General features: G+C 46.4%; 2 protein-coding genes across 2 annotated transcripts; one reads left to right on the plus strand and one right to left on the minus strand.

The window, feature by feature from the left end:
* Positions 1-3,885: 3,885 nt before the first annotated feature.
* On the plus strand, positions 3,886-6,223 carry LOC125545448 (amino acid permease 6-like). Its single transcript, XM_048709386.1, has 6 exons — positions 3,886-4,076; positions 4,227-4,460; positions 4,536-4,629; positions 4,754-5,105; positions 5,252-5,476; positions 5,578-6,223. Exons 1-6 carry the CDS (start codon positions 3,995-3,997, stop codon positions 6,004-6,006), a joined length of 1,416 nt encoding a protein of 471 aa, XP_048565343.1. The 5' UTR covers positions 3,886-3,994; the 3' UTR covers positions 6,007-6,223.
* A 50-nt stretch (positions 6,224-6,273) lies between these two features.
* LOC125545447 (receptor protein-tyrosine kinase CEPR2-like) lies at positions 6,274-11,567 on the minus strand. Its single transcript, XM_048709385.1, has 3 exons — positions 11,322-11,567; positions 7,395-9,461; positions 6,274-6,923 (listed from the first exon to the last, which is right to left on the minus strand). The coding sequence occupies exon 2, from the start codon at positions 9,450-9,452 to the stop codon at positions 7,401-7,403; it is 2,052 nt and encodes a 683-aa protein (XP_048565342.1). The 5' UTR covers positions 9,453-9,461; positions 11,322-11,567; the 3' UTR covers positions 6,274-6,923; positions 7,395-7,400.
* Positions 11,568-11,901: the final 334 nt, after the last annotated feature.

An 11,901-nucleotide genomic window follows, 5' to 3' on the forward strand; every position in this document is an offset into this window, starting at 1 on the left:
CTTGTGGTGACATTGGAGTATCTATGTGACATTAGGGTTTTGGTTGATGTGTGTCTTAAGGTGTTATTTTAGTATGAACTCTAGGGTTGTTTGTGACACTTATAGGAATAGCCCAATAGATCGATCAGAAAGAATAACTTTGAGGTGGTTTCGTACCCTACAATAATCTCTTCGTTTATTATCCGCTATTAGTGACTTTGGAGTGACTCTTTGTTGCACGTTGAGGGGTTGTTATATTATCTAATTATTTTGTCATTGTTGAGAGAACTTGCACTAGTGAACGTATGAACCCTAGGCCTTGTTTTCAAGCATTGCAATACCGTTTTCGCTCACTTTTGTTACTGGTTACCTTGCTGTTTTTATATTTTCATATTACAAAAACCTATATCTACCATCCATACTACACTTGTATCACCATCTCTTCGCCGAACTAGTGTACCTATACAATTTACCATTGTATTGGGTGTGTTGGGGACACAAGAGACTCTTTGTTATTTGGTTGCAGGGTTGTTTGAGAGAGACCATCTTCATCCTATGCCTCCCACGGATTGATAAACCTTAGGTCATCCACTTGAGGGAAACTACTGCCCTACAAAACTCTACGCTTGAATCCCAACACGAGTCTACAAGAAGAGGGTTGCATAGTAGACATCACCCCCCTCCACCTCTGGCACCCGGAGATGAGCCAGATTCGGACAAGACAACGAGCAAGTCCGACATGCTTGAGGAAATTCCTACAAGGTAAAATTGCTCAATTGAATGACGAGTGATATGATGCTAAGTGCTATGATGTTCCTTTGTTATTGTAGTGGGTAATTGAATGAAGACGTGGACGATTTCATGTCACAATTGGTACAAGCCACACTCAGCCGCGATGGCATTGCCATGCACATGCCCTATGGCCAAGAAATGAGAAGGAATGTTGAATTAGAGGTGGAGGAGGAGGTTGAGGAGGTCGAGGATCTGGAACCAAACAATGAGAATGAGGCCTATGAGGTCGTGCAACTACAAACCCGAGGAAGATGAAGCTTTGTGAGACACTTGGATGATCTCTCTCTCCCTCTCTCTCTCTTGATGCCACAATCGGGACCAATCAAACAAAGGAAATTTTTTGCTCAAGGATCGAGGAATACTATGGTGGCCATGTGTTTGTTCCCTCCAACTACAAAATCATTTCTTTCACTCATCTTTGGAGTGTGATTCAAGACCAATGCAATTCATGGCCCAGATGTGTTGATCAAGTCAACCTAGCACCACAGAGTGGAGTGCCCATCAATGAGTATGAGGTAATCATTCAATATCTTTACAAGCAAAGGAGCAAGAGAGGCGGCAACAAAGGCTTCTCTTTACATCATTGCTACATGGTTTTTTTGAAAATGATAAGTTGGCAAGGAGAAACTATTAAACAACACTAAAGAGGCAAATGCTTAACATTGTTGTTGATGAGGATGACTTGATAGAGAACCTATCCACTCCTCAAACCCGTTCGTATGGACAAAAAATTCCAAGGCAGCCAAGACGCATAGCGGTGTTGGAGCATACAAGGAAGAACGTATTCCGATGATGGAGGTGAAGAGAGCACAGGAGGGTGACCGGAAGGAGGAGAATTTGACTCGTTTATATGAGATAAAGATGATGGAGGAGAAGAGGTGGGAGGCAAATGTGCTTGATCGAGGAGAGAAAGATGAGAGTGGAAGAAAAAAAAACTTGAAATTGAGGTGTGAAGGCTTGCAATGGAGGCTGGGAACAAAACAATAAGAGGATAGCCAAGGAGTGTGCTATAATGGTGATGGATCCTAGGAAGATGGACGATAGGGCAAGACAATATTGGGAGTTATTAACTCATGGGGACATCTTGGTTATGTCATTCGGTGGTGGTGGCAACAATGGTTGTGGCGGAGGCAATGGTGATGGTGGCAACAATGATGGTGACGACGTATGGTGGTGCTGGCGACGACGACACGAGTGCGTTGGCCACTTGTGAACTATGATGGCTTTTGATCCACCATGTGGTTGGTGGTTTTTTGAATGAACTTGCTCATTTGGTGCCTCGAAGCATTGGATAATATAAAATCCACTATTTGATGTCCAATAACATTTTTTGGTGCCATATTATAACCGCGGTTGGAGATGCTCTAATAAATCCAGGAGAAAAGATTAAATAATGACCAATGTTTACTCTTCGTAAAGAGAAGTATATAATGACCAATGTAGTTAATGCACTGGTTTAACCACTCGAAGCATTGGGTCTGGACTATGCCCAATCATGGAGTCCGCCGCCGCCAAACGTTTCACCAAATCCCGCACAAATTTGGATTATTTTTTGAGTAGTTTTTAAGGCTCTAATAACTAGATCTACCATTTTCCTTTGATATTATTAAGAATAAAACATGCACAAAACTTTCGTCAAGAAACACTTAACACCCAATATATTTCCCGATCACCCAACCTCCTAAAGTACCCAAACTAGTGCAAGCAACCCCTTGACTCGGCCTCGAGGATGGTTTGCCACACAAAACTGATAGACGCTTACTCCATTCTTTTCGCTTCTCCTTCCCCACGAGGCACGAGCATCTCTCCCTCCCCAAGTAGATTTTCTCCTCTTGTGTTACTATGTTGTCATCCTCCCACACCGCTCTTTCTCCTTTGACCAGTCATCTTCTTTCCCACCCTAGATGGATGGTAATGAAGCTCATGACATGGACGAGGACCCCATGGTGGAGCTTGCGTTTGCGCCACCTAGCTCTAAGGAAGATGTTGGGGCTGCATGGAATGGATATGTGGCCACCTGATCTAGTTTTGGCGAGGCTCCATCAAGCCATAGTCATGGTCCGCGTGCCCGTATGGATAAAGTTGGTGCCTACGTTGATGTGTGAGTTGTAGTGGATTTTGGGATCTTTGATGCTGTGTAAATTTTTCTCTCACGTTGCATGTGCACATGTTGTTTGTTGGGTACAAATTGTCTTTATGTCGATGATTCTAGACATGTCACAAGTAATTGAATTTATGTTACAGATGTGAATGTACATCATTGGTTCCTTTGTTCTGCATGTTGTTTGCGTTGCTTCTGTATGTTGCATGCACATTTTTTAGTTTAATGAATGTGATTTGTTTGCATACTCGGAGTACTTGAGTAATCTTGTACGGATCGCAATGGGAAGTGTTGCAACGACGTTTTATACACACGCAAAACGTGTCGCATGCGGAGACTTATGTTGCATGGATCGGGTGTTGCAGGATCATAACTTAACTCGGGCAGCTGCGGAGGCGGCTGAGTAGGAAAAATTATCACCCTGACCGATGCGTATAGATATAAAATACACCAAAAAACCTTGATGAAGATACAATCATCAGGGTGGATTCTGCAATTTGGTACTTTTGCTTTCATGAGCAATTAATGACCAATGTAGTTTTTTTTTAATACAGTACAATCACAGTCGCTCACATACACAAGCATACATTCACCCCTATAATCGTATGCACGCACACCATACTGCTATGAGCACCTTCGAGAGATTGAGCCGACCTAGCATCTTAAGATTTTACAAAGTCAGCATCGACAGCTCACGGTCAAGGGGAATGTCTCCTCCCACTGATGAACATCGCCGGAAGCATAAAATAATTTCAAAAATAATGCGAGCACCAATGTCAAATCTAAGACTTAACCTCTGGTGGACCGAGAATACCAGTATCCATCCAAATATAGATTGGTTCAACGACCAATGTAGTTAACGCAGTGATTTAATGAGTCGGGGCATTGGATCCGAACCCTGCCCAATGGAGTCCGACGGCGCCGAACCTGGAATGCCGGTGTTGTACAGGTCAGAGTGCCGGCCCTATCATCAGAGCTCCCGTTTAAAGCCCAGCCCCAGCTCTGCTCCGAGTCCTATAAATACGTACCGACCAAACCCCCGTCCTGGTGCTTCATTGCCTTGCCGCACCCGTCCCTCTGACTCCCACACCCCCACGCCACGCCACGCCACGCGGCGAGAAGATGGACAAGCACGCCGCCGCCGACGCCGCCGCCGCCGCAGCAGCAGCAGAGGACGTCGAGACGGGCGAGCACGAGCGCAAAGGTGCGCCGCCCCTCCTCTCGATTTCCTTTTGCCTGGTTTATAGGGGCGTTTGTGTAACGGCTTTAGCGTGCACGATTATTCCTCCTGGGGGTTTGGATTGATCGGCCCCGGCGGCGGCGGCGGCGGTCTTTGTTTGTTCGTTCGTTGCAGGGACGGTATGGACGGCGACGGCGCACATTGTGACGGCGGTGATCGGCTCCGGCGTGCTGGCGCTGGCGTGGAGCGTGGCGCAGCTGGGGTGGGTGGCCGGGCCGCTCGCGCTGGTGGGCTTCGCGTGCGTCACCTACTACACCTCCACGCTGCTCGCCAACGCCTACCGCGCGCCCGACCCCGTCACCGGCGCCCGGAACCACACCTACACCGACGCCGTCCGATCCTACCTCAGTACGTGTCCCCCTCTGTTCCTCCACACGCAAAACAGCAAGGATTCTGAACCCAATGCCTGAAACTTTTCCCCAGGTCCCAGAGAGGTGTTCATGTGCGGGATCGCCCAGTACGGCAACCTGTGGGGCACCATGGTCGGCTACACCATCACCGCCACCATCAGCATGGTGTGAGTATCATCAAACCAACAACCAAAATTCAGTCCACCTCCTCATCACGAATCAAACTACCAAAGTACGTGACAAGTTATCATTCAGGGACATGCTGAATCCTGTTTTTTTCTCTGTTTCTAGTGCGATCAGGAGGTCGGACTGCGTGCACGAGAACGGCCAGGGCGCGCGCTGCGACGCGCCGGGCACCGTGCTCATGCTCGCCTTCACCGTGGTCCAGGTGGTGCTGTCCCAGTTCCCCGGCCTGGAGCACATCACGTGGCTGTCGGTCGTCGCGGCGGTCATGTCGTTCGCCTACTCCTTCATCGGGCTCGCGCTCTCGGTGACGGAGTGGGCGTCGCACGGCCTCCGGCCCGACGGGAGGATCGCAGGCGCCACCGCGGCGTCGTCCAGCAAGAAGACGTGGGACGTGCTCCTTGCCCTTGGGAACATTGCCTTTGCCTACACTTTCGCAGAAGTGCTCATTGAGATCCAGGTAAGCATGGATGATGATGATTCAGATACTCAAACTCCAGAAATTACATGTTTGATCAGAATTCAGATACACATGTTTTTGTTTCAGAACATTACTCCAGGTGGCAATGTTTTTTGTCAGTAACTTCTTACCTGTTTTGCTTGCAGGATACACTGAAGTCCCCACCATCTGAGCACAAGACCATGAAGAAGGCAGCAATGTATGGAATCGGAGCCACCACCATATTCTACATCTCCGTTGGCTGCGCCGGATATGCCGCATTTGGTTCAGATGCTCCCGGCAACATCCTTACGGCCCCCGGATTAGGGCCATTCTGGCTCGTCGACATCGCCAACATGTGCCTCATCCTCCACCTTATTGGGGCATATCAGGTCAGTGCATCTCAATCAGAAATTGAGAATTTGCATATTCCATAATATTGACAAGCTGAACTGTTCAACAACTTGGAACTAAAATGCTTTCCTCAATGCAGGTCTATGCACAGCCCATATTCGCTACAGCAGAGAGGTGGATTGTCTCCAGGTGGCCAGACACCAAGTTCATCAGCAGCGCATACACCGTCAGCATCCCGCTCATGCAGCGAGGCTCGGTGACCGTCGCGCCCTACAAGCTCGTCCTACGGACGGTCATAGTTATTGCAACAACTGTGGTGGCAATGATGATACCGTTCTTCAACGCGGTGCTAGGGCTCCTCGGCGCGTTCAGCTTCTGGCCGCTAACCGTGTACTTCCCCATAAGCATGCACATTGCCCAGGGGAAGATCACCAAGGGGACCAAGTGGTATCTCCTGCAAGGTTTGAGCATGGTCTGCCTGATGATCTCAGTGGCAGTGGGGATAGGCTCTGTGAGCGACATCGTGGATAGCCTGAAGGTCTCCACCCCTTTCAAAACTGTCAGCTAGAGGATGTACAAGACTTGTAGAATAGCGGTTGAATCTGTAGGCTGAGTCTCTGTACTGTATCGTATCATTTTTCTCTGATGTCCACGTATCGGGATGTGATATCCGATCAGTTCCGCAAAGATTTGGAGCTAACAGCTTAGCTGGATCGGTTGTAATGACCCATTGGCTTGTTTCTACTACCTCTAAATAAACTTGCAAGAATGACTAACATGTGAAATAGGAAGTACTGTGTTAAAGACAAGCTCCTCTTTGATAAAATCGAGCCCATTCAAAGTAGTCGAAATTGGACTACACTGCTATGTTTCATCATTATCACAGTTCAGTACAGTAAATCACCATCTAGCATTTTTACAGAAACTGCAAGCTATATGACTGAATTTATACATAAACTGCTGCAGATACATGACCTATGAGGCTACCACAGAGGCCACTACACCTCCAGAGTATTATTAACAGCCTTCTAGTTACTTGCTTCCAGCTCACTAGTAATACATTCTAATCTGCTACTTCAGTGTTGTTGCTATTCTGAGTGTAAAGGTCCTCATCTTGTTGATGGTGGCATCTTACAAAGAAAAGGTAGCCTGCTTTTACTTATTATTCCTGTTCTTTGCCCTCCGAATACGGAAGTAGAATCATTGTCAATAAGCATTTTCACAACTTCTCTCATCGTCGGTCGCTCAGAAGGGGCTCGAACAATTTAGACAAGGGCAATGTTAAAGACCTTCATTATATCTTCTGACGCATAGTTGCCAACTTATAGATCAAACTGCTGCAGTTACGGGATCAAACCCAGGACACAGTTTCCAGTTCACCTTCAAACTGGTAGTCTGTCCAGCTACGTCCACTAAGAAACTCTGACGGCACAAGACTAGAGTTTACGTCACTCTCTTCTCGCGCCTTGAGAGAATACGGAAGCCCTGCAGTTCAGAGATAAGCTGACGTAAGACTTAAATCTTCATACTGATATCTTTAAGGTGAATATATGCATCTAAAGAGTAAGTAATATTTCACTTGTTAATGTTACTACTCAAATATACATGGATAGGTCTACTTTAATGACTTGATACCAAAACGTGTAAGGATATTATGAAGAAATTAAAAGACAAACTGCGTCCATTTAACATATATTGGTATCAAGTGAAAGATACTACATCAATTATACTGCTTTAATAGTCAAATTAAATAGTTAGTGCTTCACTTCATTAGACGGTGTTATTTACCAGGACAGGACAAGATGAATAATAGAGTAGTTGAGTTTGGGTAGCACTGGCAAAATATTTTCTACAGTACTTGCACAGAAGACTAAACGTTAAACCGTTACAGCATTAATAACTACAAAAAAGATGTAAAGATAAGTCGATGTAAGTGACAGGATGTCTCGAACTTACAGTGAGCTATGTAACCATGGGTACCGGCAAAGCAGCTGATGGATTGACCCCTCGCACATGGAAGGACTCGACAATCCACTTTGAGTCACTGTCATCACCACTCTCAGTGTCTTGCTTTCTGTTGAAATCCTCAAGCCTGTTATTTTCATATCTCAGACATGCCAATCCAGATAAGAGAACAACCAAAGAGGTCACCATGATCAGCACAGCAAAAAGCCGCCTCCGTGAAAAGCTATGATGGTTGTCAATCCACTGGCAAGGGCGTAAACTGGTGCCTGATTGCCTCCAGCCTTCTGAAGTGGCAGTGACACATAGGTCAGAGTTTTCAGAGAATGCATCATCTCCGGCAATCATCAGGAGCTGTGGGGGGATTGGTCCAGACAAATTGTTGTGAGAGAAATCAACATAGGTTGGCCTCAGTGACTGCAATGCATCAGGGATTTCACCAGAGATCATGTTATGGGATAGATTGAGTGAATCCAGAATCAAAAGGGAGCCAACTGTGTCAGGGATTTGGCCAGACAAAGAATTCTCTGCAAGATCAAGGTCAACTAGGCTGTCGCACAAACCAATTTCTGGTGGTATTGACCCTTCTAATGCATTCTGTTCCAAATGCAGGTATGACAATTGCTTCAGGTTACCAATGTGTGCAGGGATTTGGCCAGAGAATCTGTTGTTGGAAGCAACCAGCTTCTTCAGCTGAGGGAGATTTCCCAGCTCCATTGGAAGTTCACTAGAGAAGTTGTTGTTCTGAACAAGCAGCTGGGTTAGGGTGGCTGAAATGCCTATATCAGAAGATATTCCTCCAATAAATCCATTGTCAGCAACATCAATGATGACAGCATTAGGCAATCCCCATATGCCATGAGGAATGCTCCCACTGAACTGATTTTGGCTTACTCTAAACCTCTCTAGAGTCTTGCAAGAAGAGTAGGAGGTGGGGAATTCACCTGAGAAGTTGTTGCTCAAAGCCAGTAAGAACTGCAGTTTGTCGCTTTGGCACAGGAACTTCGGAAATTCACCGGTAAAATAATTCTCTGATATGTCAATTGTATTGAGTGGTGAGAATCTGCCAAGGTTGGCAGGAAAGTTTCCTGAGAATTGATTTTCATAAGTTGAAAATGACTCAAGAAACTCCCAGTTCCCCAGTCCTTCAGGAAGCTCACCATAGAAGTTGTTCCTGTAGACGTGGAAGATCTTAAGATTCTTCAGTCTAGCAATTTCCTTGGGCAGTACACCAGTAAGTTGATTATGAGACACATCAAATTCAGATAACAATGTCAGGTGTACAAGCTCAGGAGGAATTTCACCAGTCAGGTTGTTCTGGTAGAGCTCAATCTTCCACAGGTTGCGCAAGTTGGATATCGCCTTCGGGAACACACCGGTCATCTGATTGCGCGAGAAGTCCAGAGTCCCAAGTGACTCCAAGTCAAAGACTGAAGCTGGTATCTCTCCTCTAAGGTTGCATTGCCCCAAGAATAGCCATGTCAGATTCTTCAGGAGTCCAATGCTTTCAGGAACACCACCTTCATCGAAACTGTTCTCTCCTAGGCCCAATTCAGTTAGGCCTGATAATTTGCTGATCCACACAGGAAATGCACCAGAAAACCCATTTGTTGATAAATCAAGAACTTGCAGTTTGAGCAATGATGAAAGATCAGGCAATTGGCCTGTCAAGCTGTTCATTGACAAATTAAGAACTTGCAAATTTGTGCAGTTGGTCAGTGCAGCAGGGATAATGCCTGAGATGGAATTTGCACTGAGGTCCAAAGTATGCAACTGGTGGAGAACAGAAAATGATGGTGATATTGTGCCTGACAGCGAGGCATTTGAGAGTGACACTCCTGTGACCTCACCAGAAATTTCATGGCACGTTACACCGTGAAATTGGCACGGCGAGTGAGATTCATCCCAGTTGCTCATGTAATTCTGTGGATCCTGCAAATGAATTTTGATGTCGAGGAGTGCGTCTTTTTCCAGACGTAAAGATGTAGATATCCCAACATTGGCAAATAGTAGAATGCACCAGAAATATATCTGAAGAGGCGAGGTTGACATCCTGTGTACCTGAAAATAAGGGATCCTAAACATTAGTCACCAGAAATATATCTGAGGAGGTGAGGTTGACCTGCATAATGTGTACCTAGAAATAAGGGATCCTAAAAATTAGTGTGGACACACTGGATCTGATGAAGGTATAAATGCCTAGACGATATTTCCACAGAAGTGGATACTGCTTAAATTCCAGAAACGAATGAAAGCAGTTTGCAGTTGGCTATCACCATAGTTGTACCCGAACTTTTATCGCAGTTGATGGAAATTGAAGTGTGAAAAGACTTCAAGACAAATCACTGTGCCAAATCTTGGTGCTGAATAATCGTGGGGACCAAGCTACTAAAGAGATACTAGTTCTTGTTAGCCTAGGCTCCTAGCAAATACCAGTATCAGTCTTCTCATGCTCTAATTCTTCAGCAACAGAAATGTACTCTCTGAATACCAAAATCTCTTCTAAGTTTCTAAGCACTGCAGATTTTTACATAAACTTATGCAGATATTTTAGCAGGTACTGTACATTAATTGGATATACCCCTATCTTTTCCCGGCCTCTCGGTCTCGGATCACTAGAACCGGATCTTGGATGTGTTCATACTTCATGTCGACATTCGACTCGATCATTCAGCAAGTGGTCGCACAGAACAATTTGATTCCCAGAGCAGAACAAAGGTCCTTATTACCGTTGTCTCTAGCACATACGGCCATTTTCTTCGGTCAAAAAAGAAAAGAAAAGAAAAACATATGGCCATTGTCTAGTATTGCGTCACACGACGGCGAAATGCGAGTTCTGGTGCCTGCAGTTCCATCTACAGCAGATCGTTGCCGACCACACACGACCGAACGGTGCAGGGGCGCAGCGACACTCTACTACATGATCTCATCTGCAAACGGGCGAAGTTCCACGCTTTCTGCATGCATCATCTTGGCACGGAGCTAACCTATGTTTTGTCAAGTACTGATGAACACCAGCACATCGCCGTCAGCGGCATGAACCATGCGTATGGAATGCTGATTCCTCTGTCCAATGCCCCTAACCAGTCGCAGCAATATTTCTCCATTGGTCTCTACTTCTCTTGGTCAGAAGAGCTACTCTACGATAATTAATAATATGGCCATGTGTTTCGTCTCACAAAAAAATGTCCATGTGGCAGACTACCGCTTCCCGGGAAAAGCAATCAGAGTACATGATATGAATCAAGAAATGCATCAAAAAGCAATACAACATTATTATGACTAAAGTGAGCTATATACATCAAGCCATACTTATATAGTACTCCCTCCATTTACAAATACAGGACGTTGTAACTTTTTTGTGAATCGGATGTGTATAGACATGTTTTAGTGTCTTTGTTCACTTATTTTAACTAGTATATAGTCCATATTGAAATATCCAAAACATCTTATAATGACGAACGGAGGAGGTATGTGGCTCCATACTCTCTAGTACAATAAACTAGTAAAGTTTTTGTTTCAAAAAGGAGGGAAAACCCCGGCTCGTGCATCAATTGATGCATGCAGCCCTCTATTGTTTTGAAGTAAGTTTTAACGCCCAAAACTACCAAAGCAGTAAAGTACATATATAGGTACTCGATCAATCCTGCTACTCCCTCCGTACCAGTGCATTAGGCACCTCACGAAAACCAGATTTTCCCATCAAAGCGGTAAAGTACTTTCTCCGTAAACAAATATAGGACGTTTTATAGGTAGCTAAGTATGTCAACAAATATAAGACGTACTGTATATATTAGGAGCGAGCACATGCATAGGTACTCAATCAATCCTGCTAGTACCAAAACTTGTCCGCGTACCAAATGGAGAAATGTAACCGCACACAAAAGGCAGGGCACAGCACAGGGGAACGAAGGAACGCACCGGCTGCAGGAAGGCAGGAGACGCGGGCGGAATTCCTTGGCCTGGATCGAAGCAGCAGAGTGCCAGAGGAGGAGAGGGAGAGATAGAGAGGAACCGGCGGGCGAGCTCTGGGCTATAAGCAGTGGAGCGAGAGAGACGGAGCAGAGGAGAGCGGCCACGGAGGCAGGAGGTGCGGGCGCCTCTAGCTTTCCTTTGGGTCGCGGCGCGGAAATGCTCTGAAGCCTCTGCTCCGTCTGATGCGCCGGCCGGCGTATATATAGCGGTGGCGGTTCATTGCGTCTCGGGATTCGCACTTGCACGCCCGCCCCTGCGTGGTGGGCGCGACAGGGACGGATTTTACACTGCGCGGGGACCAAGCGCGACGGGCTCCGTCCCGTCCAGCCCCACCCGCGCGCGCCGGAATCTTCTATCCTGTGGTGGATCGCGGGAGGCTGCGGCGGGCGGCATCGCTGGTGGTCTGGTGACTGGTGGAGGCTGCCATCCACTGGCTGAAAGTGAAAGCAACGGCCGCGTCGCGCAGCTCCCGCCCGGTCTCCGCCCCGGCCGTGCCCGTGCCCGTGCCCGTGCCAACGTGCCGCGC

Source organism: Triticum urartu, chromosome 3 (assembly GCF_003073215.2).
Source record: "Triticum urartu cultivar G1812 chromosome 3, Tu2.1, whole genome shotgun sequence".
Lineage (NCBI taxonomy): Eukaryota > Viridiplantae > Streptophyta > Magnoliopsida > Poales > Poaceae > Triticum > Triticum urartu.